Raw genomic sequence first — 26,460 nt, forward strand, 5'->3', positions numbered from 1 at the left:
CCCACTATCTTCTGTACAAACCCCATTTTGAATTACACGTTGTAGCAAAGATCCGAGTATCTGACGCCAATAGCTATAAAATTGACTCTCCACCACATATTTGGTGCGAGAGAACCATAACTTCAGTTCAAAGCAAGGTAAACTCTGCTTGCCACCGTCCAATTGTATCATATGCTTTCACGACCTTACTTACGAATACCTATCAGCCACACTCACCAAACTGAAGCGACCTCATTTTGGCCAAGTACCTCTCCTCAGGAGAAAGGGACTCCGCCTGTTCCTCCGGCCCCTTTCCGCCTCCATCCCCTTCCTTGTTAGAAGAAGCTTGTTGCTGGTGAAATTCGTGCACTACCCTCTGCATCAACTTTGCAGTTTCCTGGATGTCAGGTATCAACAAGGCGAGTCCTTCAGCCTCCTGGTCCTTCTTTTCGTCGCTTCCACCTTGTTTGGATGAACTTGGTAGTGCTGCGGTACTAGGTCCCGCAGAAGTACTTGGTCCGGATGAGAACAATAGGCTTCCTACACTGCTTGGTGCTGCAAAGCTGCTGGATTCCCCTTTAGTACTTTGTTCGACTGTGGTACTCGGTCCTTTTGAGGCATTTGGTTCTGCGCCAGAGGTGTTTGTTGCAGATGAATCTTCTCTTTTTCCTTGCGTCGACCTGAAGAAATAGTCTGTCTTAGCTTTGGTTTGACTACATTGAATACGTCTCCTTCGCATCTTGATGACAAACACGTGACCAAACAACGGCTGCGAAAGAGCCTAATGCCGAGTGAGCTGGCACAATATTTTTCCTTAACCGACCCACTTGGGTCCGCTGAGAAAATTAGTGTAAGTAGCTTTAGATTTGTCTTGGCAAAAATTACATGCCTTAAGAAATCCATGGATTAGACAAACTCACACAACGTTTAAAGTATCTGTGTGAAAAAACTTGAAAACAGAAGCTTAATTCACGAACATTTTTTCCTTTCTCCCTCTTTTTGGAAAAATCAAATCTTTTGGAAATTTTTGTCCTTTGATGTTGTTGTTGAGATACCGGTAATGTTTCGCTGGTGCCCCTGTCTGATTTATCCAGACAAAACTTTTTTAAGACAAAAATATAGAGCAAAGCCAAAACTTTCCTACCTAGAGTAGTTTCATATTTCGCTGAGACAAAAACTTAACATCGTTCCTTAAATGAAGTATCGCCCGACAGCCTCCGGTCTAAGAGTGAACAATGGGGGTCGTTTTTTCGCGCCTACTTAGAAATATAATTACTGATAAATAATTTTTTTAACCCAAGTCTTTACTACTAACAGTCAATTTGAGGAGTTCCTACTTATCTTACCGCAAAGTTCTCGAGTAAGTGTCCACGCATTGCTTCATCTTGTCCAGCAGGCTAACTATAGACGGTGCCTCGTTAGAGGCTCTCTCAACAGAAATACCATTGGCATGAGGGAGTAACAAAGGTAAGAGGACTGGGCACAACGCAAGCGAACGGAGCACTTCTAAAACAGCCTGGTACAGAGGAACATGGCGTGCCATATCAAGAACTGTTTAAAAAAACAAACAAACAAATAAACAAATAAGCAGGTTCAATAGCAGGAAAAAAGGTTGTGGACCTCTCAAAACTTTGCCACAAAACCGCCAAAGTTAAGAATTAAATTGTAAAGCAGACAGGGAAAATTTAATGTCCGTGTTTCAGGTTTGGGTCAGAAACTGGTAGAAACAATGAAAAGGTCAGATAATCGTCAAACTCTGAAATGAAATACTACAAGTCGAATGCTTCCCAAAACTGAAACAATAAGCAAGGCCTTGCAATTGATATTTTGGGGATTGTGCTCCTGAATGAGTGAGTAAAGTTTTCTGTTTCAAGTCATTCACGTTTTCACTCCTTCCCTAATTTTCATTTATGTCCATTTGGTTTTCTTTCTCTCTTTCTCTCTTTCTTTCTTCCTTTTGTCTTTCAGTAGGGCAGTAACGGGTAAAATTGCTATGTTTCAAAACTGGAGGAATCCAGTCTTTCGTGTGCACACTTACCAGAGTCATTCCTTAGGTACGATGAAAGAGCGGGAATTAGACACGACTCTTCAAACAGCTCCAGCAGAACGACAACGAATGGATACGAACCGTCTGCACTTAAACACTCTGAAAATGGCGCTGAGTGTGAGTCGTTGTGTTTCCCAAAGGGCCTGATATAACTTGCAAGTACCTAAGACAACAAAATTTTTCAGAGAATGACAAATGTGTACTCGGAGAAAGAGAACTTCGAGTGCTCCTCAGTCGAACCTACGATCTTCTGATAAGTATTCCGGGTGATTTACTAGTGAGCTCAAGGAAACTCGCGGCGAGCTAGGCCGTTAACTGGGTCCATGTTGACAAACATAAGCGATGCTTATGCGCGATGCTTATGCGCGATGCTTATGCGCGATGCTTATGCGCGATGCTTATGCGCGATGCTTATGCGCGATGATGATGCAAATGAAGATGGTGAATTTTAAGCCTAGTGTTTTAATTTTTTTTTTTCAACCGTTGGGAGCGGGGCAAAGTTTAAGGGGGAGGGGACATTTCTCCTGCAAAGGACTCTGATCACATTTTTTTCAATTTCATCAAAAACTGTGATTATTGGATGTGCATAAAATTTTCAACCATGAGATGAGAAAGGTTTGTTCATGACCTCACTCGACTTCGATTTTCGGCAAAAGTTCTCCTTATCAACTGGTGCGTCTCGATATAGAAAATAAGTCTGATCTTTTTAGGGGAGGTTCCATCTCTGAAACTGCTTGTCAAGACCAGATAATACTCCATTCAAATGGCATTAAGAGAGCTGGGTCTATTCATACCTTTTAGGTTAGCTTAAAGTCCTTAACAGAACGGTAACAAACGTCTTAAAGCACAAAATCTCGTGAGAAACACTAAATTAACTGGGGTAACACATGTGAAAAAGCTAAAATCGCCCCCAGAGAAGCTTCCCTACGTTTAATTCCACCGTAGTTACCTGCAGTAGGCAAGTGACATGCTCCTCTTCAGCCTTCTGTTTAAGCATGGCCTGTTCAACATCCCAGCCTGATGATGTGGATCCTGTACCAAATCCTGTCCCTTTGGCCCAATAGCTTCTCTCACTACCGGCTCCAACATCATTGTCGCGGCAAACACTACAAATTCAAACAAATTTGAGTCCATCACCGAAACAATCATCAACAACAAAATCAGCGACCCCTTGTGGGATAAAAGTTTAAGAGGGCATCTTGATTTCGTGTCGTTGACCGAAACCAAAGCAATGACGATGGCCAATCAGAACACAGAGAATTACCCTACAAGGCCAATTACAATTGAACCTGGACAAATCGTGCAGCATCGCAGATATCCCAGACTACTAACGAAACTCAGACTACCTAAAATTGTTCCTGGTCAGGGCTGCCATCAGAAAATGTAATGGCTGTATGTTCTCACTTGAGTAGGTGGCTGAATATATTAATTTTTACATGGGAAGCATCACGTGTTGCAAAGTAACCCGCCCTTCTAAGGGAGTGAGCGGGCATATTCCCCCGGAATATTTTGAAATCTGAAACTCTCTTCGACGTGATTTCCAGCATCCTACTCTAGGGCATATTCGAGTAACACTTTTTAGCCAGACATTGATGCATCAAAAATACTTTTTCCTTTCTTTGAACGTAACACAATCCACAAAGTAGCCACTGCAAAATAGTCTACCGGCTCCTAATGACAACCCCACAGGTAATGGGGATGAAGTTTTCACTGTACCTGCCCGTTAATGCGGACAAGGCCTGTAAAGCCATCTTATGTGAGTGATTAGTAGCTCGCGGTTTGTGATGACTCAGTACAGCAAGACAAAGTAACACCATCTGGATCGCACCGACTTCTACAGCCGCCCTGTGCACGGCTGCACCTTCCTGTGGTGAAAGCTCACTGCTCTGAAATAGGATCCGTAACACATGGAATGGTAGTGTAGACAGGCTGCTGGCCACTGGAGATGACAAAATAGGTTCTGGGAGAAACATGGAAAGGCACGATAAGCTAAAGAAATAGGTATGCGAACACATGGACGCTGATGTCTGTTGAAGTCCTAAATGTAATAACTTTCCTAAATGTAATAAAGTCCTACATATAATAATACTTGGTCCTAAATGTAATAACACTTGGTCCTAAATGTAATAAAGTCCTAAATGTAATAACATTGTGTCCTAAATGTAATAAAGTCCTAAATGTAATAACATTTGATCCTAAATGTAATAAGCCTCCAATGCAATACTTTAACTGTGCTTGTGCATCCACATTGAGACGTTAAAGTGACAACTGTTACACCAGAAAATCCTCTGACCAAAGTTCATGGCGTATGTGTGGGCTCTCTCGCTGATTTTAAACAGGGTCTCTTTTTGCTTGAGATGTAGGCCGAGAAGTAGGCCGAGAAGTATTGGCTACAAACCTTCATACTGATGTGCTTTTGGCATCAAATTGACAGATCCCAAAACAATAGAACGCTGACCAATACGGCCATCTTGACCGAACAGGCTTGGTCAAGATATTTTATATTTTCGGCAAGTAATTTTTCACGGAAAAATGCGTTTTATTTTTTCGTAATAACGGATAACGGAAAAATAGTATCTTTGTTTCACGTATTGCGACTGGCATATCATTCACAGTTCACGGCTTTTAACTTTTTACAATCATGAGTCACGGCAATTAAAAACAGCCAACCACATTTCACTAAAAACCCCCACATTTACATTTCAACATGGAGACGAAACGGCCGAGACGAAATTATTTGTCTGACCATTTACTAATGCAGATTTAAAAGACAAAAACCTGCGACTAGTTGTCGAAGAATCATCGCATGAAAACTGAAAACTCTTAACCTTGGGATCCTAAAGAAATTTATGAGAAGACAAATCCAAATTTGCGGAAGCACTGTAGCAGTTGTAAACGAACGGTGTAGTTAATTTAATATTACCACTAGTGTTGTTTACCCATTCAGACTGGGAACAATCTAGTCTCGCAGTATATGTACTTTCCTTAGTCTTAAAACTCATTAAATGGTCTTAAATGCAACCCTTGGCCTCTACTTTAAACACGAAGGCGCGCTATATAAGAAGTCTTCCCTGGGAAGACCTAGGCGCATTTGTCACTCACCGTTGACGTGTGCGGGTCAAATTTAAATGCTAGTTGACGAACAAAAGGAGCTAATGAGATATCTACTGTTTACTTCCACCAGCATGGTGGCATGAGATAACGTGCGAACCACCTACTTCGATCTCAAATTTACCGCCACAAATAAAGATAGTTTCCATTGGAGAAAGGAAATACAAATCTCAAAAATTCTTGTATTGTGATGAAGACATAAAACAATTTCGAGGAATGCGCCCGCTGTTCACTGCTCTGGAGTAGCTATAGCTCAAGCTGACTTGACTCTGAGAGTTCTACATCACACGAAGGTTGATTGACAAATGGTCCAGTGGGACCTAAGGCTCCTTTTATAGCGCGCGTTCGTGTTTAAGTTAGACTTTGAGAGATATTTCTTTTACTGTGCGAAAAGGTTGGAAAATGTTCTTGTTTTCCGCGACGAGCCATCGTCTCGGTATTTGGTGAAGGTATTTGCTTTCTCTTTTCTGTTGTGACTGTTTAAAAAGGAACTAAAAAGGGACAGCGATCAGAAAGCGACAACATGTAGCGATCTTTCGTTTTCTGTCAAGAAAGATGCATCTAAATGGTGGTTAGTCCTGTCATATACCTACCTTGAAATTCAAGTTTCTTGGCGGCGCACAATGACACTGATTAGCGTAATGATTCATACATCGGAAATACACAATTACATCACGGAATTCATTCTGAAACTTGCTCTCAGTGTTAAGAAGGCGACTGAGGTTGTGCTCTGACCGAGTCCTTCTATTGTTCTTGAGAAAGAGTAAATGTAACGTAAAACGTTTGGTTTAAACATTTTAATATTTTTTTTCCCTAATCTTTTAGCCTTGTATATAGAATGTACTTTATTAAGCGAACATTATGGACAAAACAATTAATCTTAGCGGTATTACACAATTCGTGCCCGATACTCTGAGATATGACTTTGAGAACAAACAAACAGAAATTCAAAGAAAAAGTTATTTTAAAACCTTTCAATCTTAGCACGGGTTTAAATTTGAGCCGTTTACCAAGCAAAAATTTATTTTAAAAGTAAAAACCAAACGTTTTCGACACTAGGTCATCATCGGGGTAAATAGGCACCGTCCGCTAAATTAATGTTCCTGATGTTTTGAACGGATTTTTTCGAGGGTAGGGAAGGCATTCTTCTTCAGATAAACAGTTAGCAGTTGAAATTATATATTCTATTGAGTGTGTATGATAATTTCAGCGTGAGAAAATTAGCCAAAATTGAAAGAAACGACGGTAAACGACTTCGAGTTAAGACAGGTTTTATCTTTGGCTTAGTCGATGAAGGATTTAATATAAAGCAAAAAGATTTCGCTCTAATAAGAATCAAGAATAATTGTTTATTTTGAGAAAGAGAGGGAGAGCCAGCTGTGTTTGTAGCACAATAAATCCAAGAGGTTCGTTCAACCTTTTTTCTTTGTTTTGACTGTCTAGCCCTTCTACTGCTCTCTGCGACTTCGTCGCAGACATTGTCCAAAAGTTACAATCAACCACACAAGCGAGTAAGTCACTGGGTTTTAGAAGTGCAGAGGCGTATTGATAGTTAAGCTTAAAACATTAGGATAAAGTATTTGAATAAGCTTTGCGTTTGAAAAGTCTCAAGTTTTTCTCTTCCCTTCTTTTAATTCCTTTTGCAGACTTCTATAAATTTTCTTGTACCTATTTGGCAACAGCGGTTGATTCTTGATGTTTTCGTTGAAAATTTTGCGTGAGTTTTTGGGGATCGGTACATCATTAACAACCTTTCACATAGATAACCATTTTGAATGTGCTGGTCACCAGCTTCTTTTCATTTACACCTGTTAAATGTAAGTCACTGAGTATATAATTTGATGTAGATCCACGCAGTAGTTTTTTTCTGTGTTGGATTTGTTGCATGCAATTCAAGATCAAGAGAACACAATTGTTCCCAATTATCTTCTCTTGTGGAGAAAAATCATCTCGTCACTATTCATATAACCACGAAAATATTCGACAATTTGAAAACAATAACTTTCTGAAGAGCTGTCACAAGGTCCGAATTGGGAAACAAAATGTGCATGCTAAACAAGGTCTGGTCTAAAAAGTAAAGACAAAAAATTTATATCCAAGCCCGCAAATTGTCCGACTTACAAGTCTACAAACTTCCTTGTCCCAAGTTCTTAATTTGGTTTATGACTTGTACCTCCATCACTGATCACACAAGTATAACGTTACCAGAATTTTTCCAAAATCTATTGTACTTAAGAGTCTGAACCAGTGATATATGGAGGTCAGCGTACTCATTGTTTTGCCAGCTGTCATTAGATGCTGTCAGTAGAACGGTCTCCAGCCAATGGTACTCGACTTACGACTAGTAAGTAAAAAGATGCTGGTTGATATCAGCGAGCCCGCAATGTGACATGAATACTGAGCAGAGGATTTTTTGCAACAGCTGTCACTTTAACACCTCAATGTGGATGTCCGCTAGAACAACAATGCATTAGCGCAGTGGAACGATTGCATTAGAGGCTTATTACAACTAGGCCAAATGTTATTACATTTAGGACTTTATAACATTAAGGACTTTATTACATTTAGGACTTCAACAGACGTCCTCACTCATTAGTCTTGAGCACATTTTGAGGTTTTCAGGTCTGACATATATCACATCGTCTATATCAACCCTTTGACCACTTAGACTGACAAGCGTCCATTTTCTCTTTATGATATCACCCCTGAATCAAACATTAAGGGCTCGGAAATAGAGGATATGATCACCAAATAAAGAAACTCTTGATTGTTGAATAAATCATCCTTGTCAGCACTTTTCGAACTGTTTAGGGAACAGTATGGAGAACATGCATACTAATGATAGGGTGAAAAGGGTTAATAAAACGTTTGTGATTTTTGAATTGACTGACTGACCGAATGAGTAACTGAGTGATCGACCGACAATTCGAGCAACTGACTTACTGACTCACTGACTCAAGGAAGGACCGACACACTGACTGATTAGTGAAAACACTGACTCCTACCTCCATTCCCATCCTGTTTGGCTCCCAGAAGCAGCCTCAGAAGGTAGCAAGCCTTGAGACGATCTTCAAGCAGAACTTTATTGTAACCAGGAAGGCGAATGAATAAACCAAACGCTACAAGTGTATGTGCTGGAACAGCACTTAACACTGAAGCAGGTATGGAAACTAAAGGCAACGGAAGCTGCGTTGGGTAGGAGGGCACCTGTTTATCACTGCTGTCACCCTCAACCACCTCCGTTTCGGTGTCATGAGCCACCGAGGAAGATGTTATAACATGGCACGGGAGATGCATTGATAAGTGTACTAAGCCATCCTGTTTGGCAAACACATCCAACGGGGTTAGCAATGGCACAGAATTAGTAGAATTATCCTCCGTCTTTCCATCCTGAGTCTTACACGTTACCTCAAGGTAAGACGTACCACAAGGTAGTCCTTTGTTCATTAGATGCTGCAGCAACTGAGCCAATGTCCAAGACTGTGGTAAACGCATGTTGCCAAGTATATCGTGATAGAATGAACACGAAACGCTTTTTCTTTGATTGTGACTCTGTCCATTATCTGGATTATTTTCCTTTGCTGTTGACACTTCACTTTTTTCAGCTCTTTTACTTTTCACGTTCAGGCCCGCTGCAAGACTAACAGACTCAAGAAATTCAAACCCTTCGTACTGGCTAAACTCGCCAGGTTCGGCCATTCCCTCCACTGCAGCGGGTTTGGGGAACCTTTCCTCCAACGTTGTCTCGACCGGTTTGTTTACTTTAGGACGAAGAATCTGTTCACTAAGTTCGTTAAGAGTCGTGGAGAATTTAGCAGAAAATAACGAAAATGAGTGTCCTGCTCCGAAGCGAGGATGCCAACCATCTTTGTGAAAGAAATCAAATCCTCGCATTGTTTGTAAATTCAAATCATTCTCAACGTGCACACAGATAAGAACTGTCTCTTCTTCAAGTAACATTTGTAAGATCAACTGTCGTAAGAAGCCGTTGACCTGTGTGTTCACCTTGGTTTCCTTGTCAAGACTTGATCCATTTATAGAGTTCTTTCCGCCAATGGTTTCAACCAAGAGACTCGCCATCTTTTCTTGATTTCTGAGATGAAAATGAACACAGTTGCATAAAAGATCCACCGTTGAAGTTTCCATTGCAAACTTGGCGTGGCTGGGGATGGAAGAAACTACGCCTGGTGAGCCAAAAGGTGAGTTACTCTGGACATCTCGTCCTCTGCAAAGCTGTGAAAGAAGTAAAAACCACAACTGGTATCCTGTTTCACCCATCCAGTCCTTAATGGTTGGCTCCTGGGAACAACAAGTTAAAAAGTCTAAAAGGTTTGGAAGAAGGTCGATAGACAGGTTTGTCTTCGGTGGTGGATCCCCCACAGCTGGATGTTTGTCCAAACCTTGGGAATTCCCAAATGCTTGACAGAAGTCCACAATACCTCCAGCCATCATTTCAAGTAACCCAGAATTTAACAATAGTTGACTAGTGACATATGATTGGCTGGCTGTAGCCAGTGTTGCGAGACGTGACGGAGCTGCTAGAAGTCTTGACAACGCACCACCAGTTTCGCCACTTTTTTTGTTACGTTCGTTGAGAAGTTCCTTGACTCCAGTCAGTTCTAGAAGCACTTCATAATAGGCTGGACAAATGTACGTTAGAGCACCAATGAGGTGATCAATACTTCGTTTCAGGGAATCTTCATTAGAGGAAGTTTGAGAACACTCATGGAGAGATCTGAAAATTAAAGATGCAGGTATGCCAAATGAGAACGCAACAAAGGATAAAAACGCAGTATTCTGGGTTACGCAATGTAGCTTACGCACCTGACTCATTAATTTCTCCGAGTTAAAAGCGGATTTGACACAATAATTACATCATCATTTACGTGTTGCACACTTCCGTTAGACGGAAAAGAGGCCCAAAACACCTCAACTGCTGGGAAGACAAAGCCCATACGAAGATTTTAGAGAAGTACGAAACTAGATACGGATTAGAAACGAGCAATTTCGAGTAGTTCCTCTAATGTTTTACTGTGTTGCTATTCTTAAACAAAGGACACACATAAATACAATAGATAATATGTGGCTTGCTTGTTTGTGGCGTTGTCAGCCAAACCCAAACCTCTCCCTTTGAAAACAGGTTTACAACCACACAATTAATTACAGAGACACGGTGGGGTGTTATCTGAAAAAATATGACAGTACAAGCAAAGTTTGGCCCCAGTGTAACACTGACTGACGCAAAAACTATAAGAACAAGTAGTCAACACTTTACAAGGATTTAATGACAGTTACAGTAGAGAGCCCTCAAAAGTAAGTGGTCGTCTTGTACCAAATAAAAAAGGTACAAGTTAACTTTAAAATGACGGTAATCACCCAGGTCCAACTGAAACACACCTGAAGAGCTCTTCCGAAAAGTGTCGTCTCACTACTGACTCCGAGTTAGTTTCCTTTGCATTCCAGATGACAGCAGCTACAGACTGAATATGCCCAGGTGCCCTGTGCAATGAGGTGGACGAGTCACAGACGGACCGTAACCAGGACGATATCACTGACAATCTGCCGAAGGAAGACAAGAACTTAGTGATCAATACACGATATTATTCGGAAAGAAACTGCTTCAACGTTCACTGTGATGCTGCATAATGGTTCTGCATCAGAAAATGTAGCCACACTATTCGCTACTGATCCAAATGGCTACTTTTTGATTGGAGAGACGGACATAAACGCACAAAGGTTTGACGTAACGTATACTTAGACTATCTTTTTTTAACTTTCGCGACAGTTCCTTGCGTAATGTCGTACAAGGGCTTAGTGGATCACACGAAGAGTGAGGTTTACTTCCGTTTTTGTCTCATGACGCACATAGATGCATTGCCACTACTCCTGAACAGGCCGCTCGCCCCATTTCATGCAGCAATGCACTGGTTTCCTTGAAAGTTTGAGAGATATTTTCCTTTGCTTTTCTCTTTCTTCTTTAAATGGCCACTGTTACACCTTTGGTTTTAGTTCTACCGGCGACCCTCGATCCAAACAAGCTTCAATTAAAATATAATAAAGCGTTAGTTTTACCCAATCACCATTCCGCTCGCCATACCTGTCTTCGTATGAAGAGTCCTGTTTCTTTCCCAACTGGTATACAAGTTCCACTGTGGCTACGTTTACCAGCGGTCCTCTCTTTCTTCCCTTCTCACTCGGGCATTTTAAAAGTTGTTTCATTAACATGGTGCCGAGTTCTGGAAACTGCTTGGACAACTTCATGAGGACCAGTTCTAAACAAGTAGAGTGACCAGCACTAAAAAAGGAAATAAGTCATCAGTGCCACTTCACAATTAAATTAAATTGCAAATTAATATGTATGCAACAACTGAAAAAAATTATCTCGAGTCTGATAAAAAAACGTTTTATTAATATATCATTTCACTGCTCGCGTTCTTCATAATATCAAAATTCCCTGTCATTCATAGCAGGTCGACGGAAGTAATAAGGGTGGATACACACTGATGTTTCATTTCCATACCAACCATCTTCCAGACGTAACCACAACTTTGTTTAATTACAGAGACTACGGAAACCATCCGAAGGAGCCAATAAAAAATCAACGCAGAAACAAGAAAACTGTCTGATGGTTAAGAGGGTGGCACCAGATTTCTGAATCAATCACAAAGCGAAAGAAAGTAAAACCAGTCCAATCCTGGTTTACTTTCGGCACTCTACTGAAAATTTCTCTGGGTTATTAACCAAACGCGAGGTCAAGATGGGTGCATTTTGGCCGAGTTCTTTTATTGCATTTTTATGGACCGAAACGAAGTCGAGGTCCATAAAAACGCGGAAAATGAACTCAGCCAAAATCCAGCCATCTTGACCTCGCGCTTGGTTAATAAAGGACTTATTATATCGCAAAAAGATTTCGCTGTAATAAGAATTAGGAATGACTTGTTTACTTTGAGAGCCTGGAAAGAAAGCCAACTGTTTGAAAATCTTCTGCCACTTCTTGCGTTTCCATCGCCGAAATTGTCCAAGAGTCACAAATGTAGTTCTAATTCTATTTTTTTTTTTTTTTAATGAGCGGGATCAATGCGGGCATCTTGCCCGCTTGGATAGCCAATCAGAACACAGGATTCGCTTCATCTTGCCCCACGTGCGCTGCGAGCGACGTAACAAATTCTATTATTATATGGCCGACAACGCCTGTGGGTATACCCATGATGGCTCTCTTTCCCTACTCTCGAAATAAATAAGTCATTCCTGAATATTATGAGAGGGAAATCTTTTTGTTATATGATAAATCAATTTTTGACAAAGGTTGTTCGGTCAAGATCGCTGGATATTATCCTTTTTCTTTTTTTCGTGTTTTTAAAGACCTCGACTTCGTCTCGGTCCATGAAAAGGCAAAAAAGAACTCGGCAATTATACTATCTAGCCACCTTGACCATACGCTTGGACAATGACGCATATATTTTTTCCAAGCCTACGGTGCAACTGTAGCCTTAACATGCGACTTAGCTGCTAGGGGAGGCACATTGTTAAAAAATGGAAGACAGTTAAAACCTTTGTGGTGATAGTAGCAGAGCGATACAGGTGCTAAACACATTCGAGAGTAATGTAGAAGGTTCATTTGCCTCCAGATAAAAATCAGGTCCTTGTGAGAGGCACTGGCCAAGTAACTGTACCCAGCCGAGACTATGAACAAAATAAACAGAAGATGAGTAATTGTCATATATAATTTCATCGCTTCGAAATGATCCTTTATATCTATTTAAGAAGAAATAAAAAAAAATGCAAAAAATGAAAGAAATACCCACCCGAATGTATCAAAGCTAATCGAGTCGGGTGGTTGCAGACAATGTTAAATTATATCAAGGAGGTTGGAAATAAAAATTACAAGGAGATTCCAATATTGTTAATTTAGAAAAGTGAAATTGATTCAAACAAGTATATCATTATGAGTAACAACGAAGCAAATAAAGCAAATTAAAGTATGAATAGTTTACAGTAGGTTATTAATGTAAATAAATATAGAAGGTGCTATTTTAGTTCCATAAGTCCAGCAGTCATTTTAGCAACAATGGCTTTTTAGAGTCATAATTGTTTTCAATCCTTTTGGTGCGATTAGAGAAATTCGTTGTAGGAGAAGGAGGGGGGGGGATGGCCTGAATAAATGATATGTCACAGCTGCTTGACTCCCTCTTGTTCAAAGTACGCTTATATTTTTGGGCCCGCTGTTGCTGGCTACGCTTTTGCGGTGTCCCTGCCATTTTTTTTTTTTTGTCATCGATTGTCATTTTTTTTAAAATTTATTTATTTTTATTGCTGTTGTTTGGCGAAATTAAAAAATAAATACACGTTTGTGGTTCTCGTTATCTTCTCGGTGTTAAAAAAGCACTATTTCTGAGTAAATAATTAGAAAAGACTAAGCTTTTCTTTCACAAATAGGATTTGTTACTTGGCTATATAAGACCAGTTGACATTTTGAACACAGAATTCAAACTGAGTTACATTCAAACTGAGTTAGGTGAGCTATTCCCGTAATTACCCTCTGAAGGAAAATTGGTTTAAAACGTCAAAAGGTTTTCAATTACCAAACACACATTTCGGGCTTATTAATGCTTCAAACATATTTCTTGTTCAATTGAAATCGTATTCCGTTTTTCTAACCCAAAACATGAGAAAATTGAACTTCGAAATACAGCTTAAATTGAACCACAACGTGAATACTAATCCGCCTCCACTAAATATTTAAGTGTCATAGCCGATTACCTAGCTGATTGGCCCTTTAAATTGTGGAGCTCCTGAGCGTTTCCACTTTCAACTCCATGTAATGATGCTCCCATGATCTTGATCTGAGACAGTCCTACTACACGGGAGTCACGTGGACGGTGACAATGAATATGGACATACTGAAAAACATAGGAGTGAAAAATACTTTGCAACTGAAAGTCAAACATTGCCTCACAAGGCTAGGCCATAGAAGTTTACTTTCTGTTTAACTGCGAGTCGAAGAAAATGGGAAGTATAAAAAGAAGTCACTGACGACACAGTAAAATGAAAAAAAATACGTAAAGCGCGGAAAAAATGCCAGTTTTAATTATACATAATTACTGATTGATCCAAAGGAAGGCTCAAGTGTGCTTGACCAATCAGAGAGATTCATAAAGCAACGCCAACAAATCCCGGATTACTTCGACAATCAACTTGAAAATGGTATCCCGACACTCTTTTCGAGAAACAATCCTCGCAGATGAGCTGCAGTTAACAGCATCATGCCTAAATAGTGACCACTCAGATATCACAACAATTTCAGTCTGTTTACTAGCTAAACTGGCTGGTAGAAATCGAAAACCTCTTGCCAAAACTGAATTTCTACTAGTCTGTGGCTAGTTGGGTACCGTTAGTGTCGAGCCCTCCGCTGATTAGGAAGTAGCTTTGACACTTAACGGAATGAAGCCCTTGCGACAATTTACCTGGTGTGAGGTGGTGAGTCTTTCGAAAATCTTTGCCTGTCCAACACAATTTTGTCGCTGTAATCAGTCGCCGGGATGAAAACAAGACTTTCTGTGATCATCCGCACTAGTGAAAACGCGTACAGTTCTCTGCAAAGACGTTCGCTACAACTTGCACTGGTTAATTCAGCGAGCCAGACTCTATTGTACGGCCCGCTAAATTGATCAACTAAAACTTCTTAGCAAGTAAGTTTAGAGAATGTTATTGTTCATCGTGGTTTAGATAAATGAACGTTGAAGTGTCTGTGTCACGATGAAGAATCAGGCTTTCAACTGTATTGATCGCGACGTTTCGACAACTATACTGCTAGTCTTTGTCAGGCAACGAGGTCGAAAGTTTTCGGGTCGCCTTTCATATCACCTTGGTTTGCTGTTACTAACGTTTTGATAGCCGGACTCCAAATCGTGAGACAAACGATATGTCGTTCCTTTATCTAAATGAAAGTTATAGTAAATGCAAAGAACCGACCGCAATAAGAATATCATACCTGTGCAACAACAGGCTGCTGAAGTCTAAGTTTGATTGTGGTGATTCCAGTGGTAAGGACAGGTCCACAGACAGGTACAAGGACTTGACAGTCACTACTCACATCCAGTGCCACATGTGATGGGCTAGCTGATGGAATAACAAACCACGAAAAATCTTATTCTGAGATCTATCAAAGATTTGATAGACACTGAATTGCAATAAAGTTGTCATAAAAAAAGTAAAACGCAAAAATGAAACAAAAAGAGCCAAAATGGAAATTAAAAGGTAAAGCAAATTGAAAATTTATTCAGATTACCAGTTAAAGGGTGCTTCAGTCGGTATGAAAGTGGATGTACTGTGTAGTTTTAGACTGACTGGTTTCAATCTTTAGCCACCATTTTACGGAGAAATCTATTCAGGGAAACAAAGACAGATAGAAACACGAAGACACTTACTTGAGAGTCCTGAAGAATGAGGTTGAATGTGTACTTCATGTAACAAGATGGCTGAAGGCAGACTAACAACCAACTCACACCATTCCTCGTTGACGGGAAAACGATATGACCACGCTGGTGAGCGGACGCGACGATGCTGTGCTGTGACTTTTAGCAGCGCGTCAGGAGGATGTTTTGAAGAGGACGTACAGTGAATGCTAGCTGCAAGAGAGACAGGAAAATACGTCCGCAATGCGATGTAGTATAATTTAGCACATAGTGTCCATCGTAGATTCCATTTTTTCAGCATTTTTAAACTAGACAGAGTTCCAATTTTTGGTTTCAGCACTGTATATGATTGGTTAAGAGGAAGGTGCTAGTTTTCTTAACCAATCACAACACTCAGAGCTAGAAATCGTGCACAATACAACTACTCCATTGACAATAAATCTATTGATCAAGTATCTACTCATAAGGATCTTGGAGTAATTCTTTCTGACGATTTATCATGGAAACCTCACATTCTCTCTATTGTGGCAGGATCAAACACTGGATTGCTGGGTTTACTCAAACGAACCCTTGGGTCACACCATGAAGCTTTACTCAAGGGCTACAAAGTTATGATTGGACCAATACTTGAGTATGCTTGTCAAGTGTGGAACCCCCACCAAATATACTTGATCGATAAACTTGACCGGGTTCAAAGAAATATTACAAGATGGATCGCTGGCAAAGACACTTCCTACTAAGATCGTCTAAAATCCTTCAGTCTTCCCACACTTGCTCATCGTAGAGAATTCCTAGGCTTAGTCCAGCTTTTCAAGTTTATAAAGGGATATTCTGCTGGAAACATTAATGATACTATGTCTTTCAGTAATCGAAAATCCCACTCTTATAAACTTTACAAGCCTTTTTTTCGCACGGATGTATTTAAATATTCTTTCTGGAACAGATATATTGATTGTTGGAATAAGCTACCATCATCTGTCGTAGATCATGAATCTGTAAATAGCTTTAAAAAAGCATGGAAAAAAGTCTATTTTAAATGATTTATATATTTATAGCATATTTTTAAAATTCTTACGCATGCATGTATTGTTAAAGTATTTGTATAGATATATGTAATTTATTCTAATTATAATATGGGGATTAAGTTCCTCCCTCTATAACCCAATTGTAATGTAATGTAATGTAATATAATGTGAATTACGATTACGATTACAATAAAGCTGTTATATATATACAACTCAGTTATGCTAACAAATGCAAAACGGGAAAACTTTAGACACTCCACTAGGAATTCTTCTATGTCAAGGGAAACAAAACCCGTGAAGACTGACAAAGACTCTTACCGTAAGGTGCAAAGTTGAACATTCGCTTGGCCAATTCTCCTTCTCCAGGGGATGTTAAGAGCCCTCTCGGTTCCCTCCTGTTGGGTTTGCTGTTGAGTTCTTGCATGACATAGAGAAGACCATGCGACGAACCGTCCAAGGATGCTGTTCGTCCTGCCATGATAGCGTTACACACAATGTCGAGGCCGCCTGAGGGGATAAACAACACCAATCATATGTGTAACGAATGTGCATAACAAGAACTCAAAGACCCAAGGTTTTCTATCAGACATGGAAGACAATAGGCGCGCTGTTTAGATGGGAGTGCGTAATCACAGTCATAAAGTTTTAATTTCACGCGCATTTTTCTAGACGCAATTCATAAGGCAAAAGAGCACCTTTTGCGTAATATGACAGCGTCATTCGAACACTCGGGGTAAGAGACAATCCTTGAAAGATACGCAAATCCAAGACGCAATCAAAGATGTGTAGAACCATCGCGAATTCTCCCTGCCCCTTCGTGTTCAGATAACGCGATGTAAACACGGTGAAAAAAATCCAAATACATCACAGGTATAAAAGAGAAACTCTGCAGATGATTGAGCTTTATCACGAAGGGTTTCACTAATCCACCGACTAAATACAACAGTTTCTCTACAAACTACTCTCTATATTTCTTCTAAGAACAACGCGTAGAATTGAAACAGAGTGATTCTGGTGGTTTGTTTTTCTTGCTGACAATAGTTTGGATGACCGACAGCTTTTAAAATGCAATCTTTCCCAAACAAGCAAGTTCACTGCACCAATTTTTTGTTGCCTTCTATGTTGCCCTTAATTGGTCATGGTCTCACATCAAAAGCGTTTAAAACAAAACTGAGAATCTTATCCTTGACCCCTGTGTGTTTTCTTGTCTACTTTTGCAAGGAAAATTGCACACAAAATGCCAATGAAAATGGTAATTTTACGCCTTTTGATACTAACCCTTTTCGTAAAACTGCATCACAGCCTGAGTGGAGTTGAAAATCTTACAGAAAAGCCTAAGTAAGGGGTCAGACAAATGCTTCATTGCTGCCGGAGATGACTCGACTTCGTCTTTTTCGTATGTCTGCAGGAAGGCCAGAAATCCCTCAACCAGAACCCCTCGATCACCAACTTGTTTTTGCATCATCCATAAGAGTTGCCACACTCCATCCTCGACTGAGCTGGGTTTGCCTGAGATCTTCTCATCGGTACAAAACTTGTCTTGACAGAGAGATGTCGAACCCGACACCCCTTGATTATCTGTGGTACACTGATTCAGACAATCCAATAAGCACTGGAAGATTCCTTTGTCAGCCACTAGTTTATCTGTTAAACTAAGACAGACTGGAGAGCCACCGGTAGAATTGATAGTCACATCTTCAACATCATCCGACTCCTTTCTGTGACAAGTGTCTATGGATGTCTGACTTGAACCACTGTCAGATTGTTTCAGAACAGAGTTCTGCAACATCTGAATCACTAAACTAAGCAGCTGAACGAGCCATGTACTGTCATCCAGTTTATCCACACTAGCTCCGCTTACGATATCAGCAGATGGAAGAAGACTCACACTTCTTCTGTGGGTGAGGTGATCCAAAATAAGCTGCCCGGTGGCTTTCACCAGTTTTGTGACAACTTCAGGTTGCACCCCAAGCCAACTGTTGTTTGGGTTTGACAGTGAGATATCAATGACTGGATCTACTTGAAGGACTACTCCTCTATTGGAAAGCCTGCAATAAATCAAGGCACTTCAGTGGGTACCAGTAGGTTTACCACGCACGTTCACAATTATCGTACTGTTCCGTTTTGTTTCTGTCCGTCTGTCTGTTTGTCTTGGTTTTGTTTTTCATGCAACGAGTCCACTAAACCGAAACTTCCAAAGATGGCCTTTCATCCTTAATACACTGAACCACAGTGGGCTGTATGCTAAAATTTTTAATTTCAAACACTTATGGAGCTGCCCATGGGTGTCCAATAAAGGAAGTTTTACCTGTATTAGGGTCTCACAAAACACTTTATATCTTTCTCTCACTTATTATAGCGATGTCGTGCCCATAAACAAACCAAATTTACTAATTAAAAATACCATGCCATAACCCTTCAGGAAATTTATTACACTTTTGAAGGACCACCTAAACAAATCCCGTTTTGTAGGCAATAGTATGATACCTTTCTGTACAAAGCTCAAGCGTTGTCTTAAGCAACAGTTCCTGGAAAACCTGAGAAAGCTCCGCGCTGTTGTGACTATTGACAGCCAACTGCAACGAAGTCAGAAACGCCTTCACTGGCTTGGAACTAGGTGGAAGAGGGTTCGCTCCAAATGACGGCATCTGAGATAGTAATCTAACTAAAAATTGCAGAAGCTCTTCGTTACTTAGAAAAGCGATTAGTTCAGGATTAGGACAGTTCCGTAATTGCCCGTCAGAAACACATGTAAGGACTTGCAGGCAAAGCTGCAGCGTTTGAGGAAACGATCCTTGAAGGTGCATCGAGTGCGACAAAAGCTTGCTCAAAGATTCTGCATCCAGAGTTATACTGGAAGCACACAATCGAATCTTCAGCCACAATTGCAGAAGAGAAGGAACATCCACATCCGCACTGGTGCAGTCATTGAATATTTTACTAAATGATGTTTCTAGAGTTCTTACTACCAGAGCACTGTTGCCATTTTTGGGCATACTCCTTCGTGATTGTTCAGTGGTTCCTCTTAACGAAGATCCTGCGGTACTCAGTGCTTTTGCTATCGCATCTACTTGAAGGTGCTCCAGCATTTTAAGATCTTGCTCTGCTTCCATCTCGAGACAAAGCTCAAGTCTCATGTCAATGGCAGATGACAGTTTGACAGGGGGAGGTGGAGTAACTTTGGCCTCCCATGAAGATTGTACCATTGGTTTCTCATGGACTGGTGTTGGTTGGGGCATTTCGCTTCCATTGCCAATCTCACCAAAATCTCCCACCCAGCCTGATAGCTCAATAGGCAGGTCATAACTCGGACATATGTCGCCGTAATCCATGGTCAGTAGGGAGCCTTTCTTTTCATAATCAGCCACCTTTGACAAGAGCGAACTTTCTGTGTCATTTTCTTGAACTGCAGGAGTCTGAGAGGTTACATGTCTTGAAGAATCACTCACTTTACTTCCCTGTCCACCTTCAAATACAAAAACATCTACTATCAAATACGACGAACTGTGTCTGGAGTGGTAGCACTCTAAGTTAGAGCCCCACATCAATTTTGAAAGAAAGTCGCGAGCGCTCCACTTCAGATCTGTAGATCTTTTATTTAAATTCTTCATTTCGCCATTCAATTGGATGTATTTCCGAAATTAAACTGATCCTACAAATCAAATTGGTTCAAAAACGGAAAACAAAATTCAAAAGACATTGGTCCTTTCAAATGACTGAGAAATTTACCTCCTAGTCTGGACGCGATCGATTTGGCGGCGGGGCCACGAAAACGATCAGCAGAGCTTTGCGTGAAGAAACTACTACCTCCTTCTCCCCCCCCCCCCCCCCCCCATTTGTCCCAAAAAATTTCAGGGCACGGCTGCTTGTTTTCGCAACTCCGCAGCTCAAGGCGTCCAAAAGACCGCCGGCCAACAGGATAACTCGAACCAGTTTCCCAGCTCAGGTCTAAACACATGGAACAGTTGGTATCACAGCCAAACATCGTTTGAAACTACATTGATAAGCTTTACCAAGCAGATCCTGTAACAGAGTAGTAAGCGCATGAGATGCCCATGGGCCTCCCCAGTGAGTTGAATGTATCCCATTTGGCACCACACACATCCTGAGCAGCTTCTCCAGTTGATTGTCGGTGATGACATCCACAAGGTTGACGGGTGGGTCACTTACACACGCCAGGTGAGCTACAACCTAAAACATCGACAGTCGAGTTCGTGAGACACCTCCAATTGGAGCAAAGTTATGCACGACACTACGTCGAATGCCTGGGATGTTACAGGAACGAGGCAGACTTAAGGGAAGGGAAGGGACGTGCCCTGACCCCACGGTTTTTATTGAGGACTTAGCACAAAATCCCTCCATACTTCTACCTGGCTTAGGACATAAAAACACACTACTTTAATCGAACCAAACTGGACATCCTTGTGAGTTGAAAGGCAACAATAAAATTCTGGATTTTCTATTTATTTCCAACAATTTATTCCAAACTCCCGATAACTCGAACCTTCTCAATTTCACATTGTGGGTTTGAGTCGTAACCCCCTAGTACCCAGACTCCAGTTCTACCTCACCTTGCATGCCACCAAGAACAGTTCTACACTACAAGAGGAATCCATACTCAGAACGAAGCTGACCATCTTGCGCATGACTGGAAGTGTTGTGGCCGCTGGCAGAGGGGTGCTTGTGAGAAATGTTGTTGGCTGGGAAGTTGTCTTTTCTGGTTGAGGTTTTCCTTCATCAACATGCCGACGGAGTTTGGACAAGTCCTTCATGTGCTGATGAACAAATGTGACGCACTCAACCAAATCGTTCAAACAAGTTCACTAGTCTTACCCCTTATCATATGCAACACGCAGCTATTTGACAAATGTTTTCAGCTCCTTGAGAAGACACTAGTGTCATTCATTATATTTGAATCACCATTACCTTATATGGTTGCTTGCCATTTCCTTTCGTAAACCCTTGTGGGTAATCCATCTGAGGTTTCTTTACCAAAGTGCCCTTGCTCATCTTGAGGTGTCTGTGCCAGTAGCTACTGCTTTCACTGCCTGTACTTGACGGTAGAGTTGGTAAAGTTGGGAGCATGAAGTCCCATCTGCTTCGCTTGTACGATTTGTTACTCTTTGTGGACTTGGATGACTTGCTCTTGCCAGTAATCAGAGAGGAGGTACCGCTGTTTTTACCATTTAATCCTTTGGAACTTTCCCCATTTTCTAATGTAAAGAAATAAAAGAAACACAACCAATGTAACCAAATCAAGTTGGTGAGCAGTTAAAGAACCAGAGAACAAACTTTTTACTCTGCACAATTATTTCTAACCCTAGAATTTATGTTGCGCTTAAAATAAAAACAGGATCGGTGTTCCTTTGGTTTGAGCCGCCTAACCTCGATGGGCTACCGACAGTGAAAAAGCATTATAGCCTCGGAAAGCAACAACGCAAGAAAGTTTCGTCAGACTATAGGAAGAAGTGTTACCGGCAAATCTAAAGATCTAGAGACTCGTTTACATGAACGACAACCTTCATACATTAGACCTATATCTACGGAATTTTAGCTTGTGTAGTAACGCGAGTATTTTTGAGCTTGCGATGAATAGCTGATCTTTTCTTTTTGTCACTGATAACAGAAAGAAAAAGTATGCGATACCAAATGTGAATTTCATCTACAGGCGTTATCACAAATGAAATTTTCAGTTCCTCGATTAAAACCAACATTCAACTGACCGTTCGCAGATGTAGATGATTCAGATTGGATTATACGTGTGTCCAGAACATGTTGTAAGAGGAGTAACAACCAACTGATTAACATCAGGTCTGCTGACTCCAGGTCGACTTTGAGGTCCTTGACGAGGAGCAGTCCATCTAACAGGCTCAGAAAACTTGTGAGCACCAGTTCAACTGAAGGTGACTGTTGGCTCAAGCGCACAAGTACTGCAAACAATCTGATTATGCAAAATTATAAAATGTTATGAGTTTATGATTTCCCATAGACTTATTGTGGCAAAATGAAAAAGTTCGACACAACCACAAAATTATCTAATCCTTGAAGAGATCTGAGAGCTCATTCTCTCTTATAACCGCTCCGCATTTCAAGCTTGTATATCAGTCCAGAAAATTTGATATTAAACCAGACAGCCCCTTCTTAAAGCGCTTCCAATTTAGTGTCCTACAACCAAAACCAAAGCGGTCATAACGACCAATAAAAGGAATACATTAAAAAGAGAAACTGAAGTAAAACAACAACAACAAAAAAAGCTTTCAGAAGCGCGGGAAAACGAGATTGACCGAGTCGCGATTGGATCTGGTCCTGAATCTGATTGGTTGAGAAAGTGGTATGAGTTTTACGGACCAATCACATTACAAAGTAAGGCAAAACCAAAACAAATCCCAGATTACTTTCGACACTCAATTCAAAATTGCTCTGCTACGATAGTCTTTTCGCATAGCTTGTCAGCTGATGTATGAAAGGAGTGGGTACAAATTACAAGCCACTCGCTTGTTTGGTTACAGGGTACGTAAAACCCCTTTTTGCTCCTAGAACATTAATCTGTCCAACTTCTGTGAATGTGGTTACTTATGCATGTATCATCAAACCTATTTTCAACGCAATCTGTAGTCATGACGACTTTCTTCTAATGGTATTACTCTAAACGTGACTAGTGTTACCTTTTGCTGGCATAAAATTTTAAGAATATTAAAATATTTCTTACAACATAACCAGGAGTTTATGAACAGTGGTGACGTCGATCACTGAATTCGAGGCAAACCTGCTATGTGATTTCCTACAGAGAATGAACTTGTAACACTTTCAAACAATGGCTCATACCTTTCTTGGGGAAACGTACACTTCTGGGTGGAACTAAAGAACTCTTTCAGAACATTGGACAAAAATTCGCCCCACCACGGCTTACTACCACATGCATTCAAGAGTAGAGCGCCGACCCTTTCACGCTTTCGAGGAGAACCATGAACACAGAGGTTACGAAACAGGTTTTCACACATGGTAGGAGTCACTTGGCTTAAGGACGGCTGCCACTCAAGGGTCAGTTTAGGTTTAGCAAGGTAACCCTCTAATGAAGGGCCAATGCCCATTAATGCCACCACTGTGTCTATTAAACAGTTGCAAATGACCTGCAAGTGATCATATTTGGCTGCATCGAGAGAAGGAATTGTTCCATTCCTTTCCGCGTTGGACGTCAGTCTAGTTATTGACTTTTCTACCAGGTTCAGTTGGTGCTGCAGGTTAACGCACTGGTTGTAAGCTTTCTGTACTTTCTTGTCTTCTTCAGTGAGAAATGCACGGGTTCCAGATCCGTCTGGCCTCGGTGTTCGGGGTTCAGATGACTGCAGCAGGGTCTTGAGTTGTGTACACGCCAAGTTGTAGTGACAGTGGATGTCTTCCAGGAGGTTGAGTAGTATTGGTACACACTGCTGGTCTTGGCGGCCTGTAGCAAGAGGCTGACTTTCTCCACCGACGCTTGTCTGACCACAAAGTGGATTACCATAGAATTCTCCAACCTTCACACGTGCTTTTGCATTTGTTTTGGGCCTTCCAACTACAGTTAGCTAAATAAAAAGAATAATATGGACGTTATAAATATTAGTAAAATTAGCGAAGGAGCTCCTCTTTTACAATATTTAAGAAATAATTGAGGTCATTTAAAGTGCCCTTAAGACGAAACAAAGCTGTTCTCGTTCCAACTCTATTGTTGGCGAAATTACACCAAGAATTGTAACGCATCCCTTACAAAAAAGTGTCTAAGATTTGTCGAGACATTTTCTCCTGGAAATTATCCGCGATTACAAGATGATTTTCTGAACGAGTTGTCCTGAGAGAGCTGGACAAGAAAGAAAGTGGCGTCATGGAGTTACGAGTCAATTTTTCGATGTATGAAGTCATATTAATTCAGTTGGCAGCAGAAGCCTGAAAAAGCCTGAAAACCATCGTTTCCTGAAAAAATGTTTGCCAGTTCAATATGGCAAATATAGGGCAAGTGAGTGTAAGGCCCAAAACCCATTTTTCCTACCAGAACGAGACAGTAGAATATTTTGAACAGGTCTGTTGTCACTTTCTTCTTAACATTTAAAGTGTAAGGAATTTTTAATTTGATAAGTGCAGCACCCAACAGGCAAAATATTCAACGAATACTTCGGCGCTTAATCGAGTAAATGCAAAAATTATAATTTTGTTCGCGAAGTTGGCAGGGATTTCGCATTGAAGAATTTAACTCATGAGCAAATGATGTAATATTTCACCTTACACACTGATGCCCAATCGACTGACCTTAACATAACGGCACACCGCGGGCGGCAAAAGATCTTTGAGAACGCAAGCACAAAGGTTGATGTCTGACACCACAGCTATCCTCTGTACATCGGGATCATCCCATTGAGTCCATACATCAATGGACAGCGACATGATGTCTGAGCACTGAGGAATCAACACATCTGTCAACTGGACAACACAGCCAAAGTCTAAAACAACATGATGACGGGCTCCAGCGTGGAGACGGTCGATCACCAGCATCTGTGGCTGCGGGAGCTTGGAGAGAAAACAACGATGACATGCACTGTTAATCCATCTGTGCGCATATTCTCCATACTGTTTTCTACATTTATTATGGTATCGCACATGAGAATGTCTTTAACAAGCGAGAGCCTCTTTGGCTGACGGTCATTCCCTATATTCTCCATATGTTACTGTTTGATTCAACAAATTAGAGGAGGCAAAAAATTCTAGTAACTCTTAGGAGTTAGAGGGCTGAGAGGGCAATTTTTTAACTTGGCCATTTTAAATTTCAGCCACTCTTTGCTATTCTTCACCATTCCCATTTACTTCTTGGTCTTTCTCACCGATTTGGTGCTTTTCTATCACCCACACCCACCCCCTCTCCCCTAAAACAAACCTAGGTAGTGATTTTCTCTGCTTACGAATTCTGTGCGGAAAAAATTCTCAAACCCATCCGGCAGTATCTTTGATTGGTGCGATCGGATTGTACGAGATTTCATAATTAACTCACGGAATATGTTTTACAACATTTATAAATGATGATTCAAGATGTTAATTTGTCAAGAATGATTTTTATGCGCCATTCTGTGCGTGCATTCCGATAGCTTTTTCTCTGTGAAACTGGAGATAATACTTTCCCTACTTTATAGTTGTGAAAGCTGACACTAGGATAGGCTTCAATTTGTGAATTTTTTTTCGCTTCAGATTTTAAACAGGAGTAGAAATCGACGAGTACTACCTGCATTAGGTGTTGCTGGATTGGCTGGGACACAGGGCCACCAGTTGCCCTCTCCATCTTCTTTGCAGAGGATGCTTGTTTTTTGTGCTGCGCCAGGTTAATAGGAGCATTGGTGGACGTCAAGGGAGCGGTGGTTGGTGGAAATGCTGGAGCAGTTGTTGGAGGTGACCATACATTGCCAGGTTTGTATAGAGACTTGGGAAACAAAGGCCACATGGACATATCTTCAAGTTCCTTCTTGTGTTTTTCTAACTGCTGTTTGTGTTGTTGTAGACTTACTAGCTGTAGCTGGTGTTGCTGCCGACACAAACAAAACAGTCAACTCATCTTTACAACAAATGAATGAAAGGGGGTCACAGTTACTGGTTCGAGTAACAAATGACCAAATTGGCCAAATTTTGGAAGTATTCAAACAACCGTCGTGGACAGCTCTAGTGTTTTACGTTGCAGATATGTCAACTAGATACACAAACAATACTCATAACTCGACGCAATGGGAGACCCACAACATTAGAGCTTTAAAAAAGGTCTAATTTCCAAAGGTGACACGCCTAAAATGGTACCACCCTCCGTCAAGTGAAAAAAGTTCCATTGAATAGAGCAAAAAACGTTTTAGCGCGCGATATTTCCACGGGA

At 40.9% G+C, this 26,460-nt stretch overlaps 1 protein-coding gene across 1 annotated transcript in view; it reads right to left on the reverse strand.

Annotated features, from left to right (window-relative positions):
- Positions 1 to 26,460, reverse strand: part of LOC111328727 (dual E2 ubiquitin-conjugating enzyme/E3 ubiquitin-protein ligase BIRC6) — a 45,221-nt gene that overhangs the window by 5,031 nt on the left and 13,730 nt on the right. The window contains exons 17-38 of the mRNA XM_088762782.1: positions 25,825 to 26,121; positions 24,861 to 25,118; positions 23,403 to 24,142; positions 22,301 to 22,518; positions 21,504 to 21,790; positions 21,149 to 21,352; positions 20,591 to 20,768; positions 19,065 to 20,043; positions 17,856 to 18,625; positions 16,896 to 17,084; positions 15,565 to 15,765; positions 15,129 to 15,256; positions 13,898 to 14,037; positions 12,689 to 12,820; positions 11,235 to 11,432; positions 10,535 to 10,696; positions 8,143 to 9,872; positions 3,743 to 3,986; positions 2,976 to 3,132; positions 2,018 to 2,189; positions 1,326 to 1,530; positions 217 to 659 (exon numbers count right to left, since the gene is read on the reverse strand). Coding sequence (XP_088618908.1) covers positions 217 to 659; positions 1,326 to 1,530; positions 2,018 to 2,189; positions 2,976 to 3,132; positions 3,743 to 3,986; positions 8,143 to 9,872; positions 10,535 to 10,696; positions 11,235 to 11,432; positions 12,689 to 12,820; positions 13,898 to 14,037; positions 15,129 to 15,256; positions 15,565 to 15,765; positions 16,896 to 17,084; positions 17,856 to 18,625; positions 19,065 to 20,043; positions 20,591 to 20,768; positions 21,149 to 21,352; positions 21,504 to 21,790; positions 22,301 to 22,518; positions 23,403 to 24,142; positions 24,861 to 25,118; positions 25,825 to 26,121 — 8,032 coding nt within the window. The remainder of the gene's footprint in view (positions 1 to 216; positions 660 to 1,325; positions 1,531 to 2,017; positions 2,190 to 2,975; positions 3,133 to 3,742; positions 3,987 to 8,142; positions 9,873 to 10,534; positions 10,697 to 11,234; positions 11,433 to 12,688; positions 12,821 to 13,897; positions 14,038 to 15,128; positions 15,257 to 15,564; positions 15,766 to 16,895; positions 17,085 to 17,855; positions 18,626 to 19,064; positions 20,044 to 20,590; positions 20,769 to 21,148; positions 21,353 to 21,503; positions 21,791 to 22,300; positions 22,519 to 23,402; positions 24,143 to 24,860; positions 25,119 to 25,824; positions 26,122 to 26,460) is intronic.

This window comes from Stylophora pistillata, chromosome 6, assembly GCF_964205215.1.
Source record: "Stylophora pistillata chromosome 6, jaStyPist1.2, whole genome shotgun sequence".
NCBI classification, from domain to species: Eukaryota; Metazoa; Cnidaria; class Anthozoa; order Scleractinia; family Pocilloporidae; genus Stylophora; species Stylophora pistillata.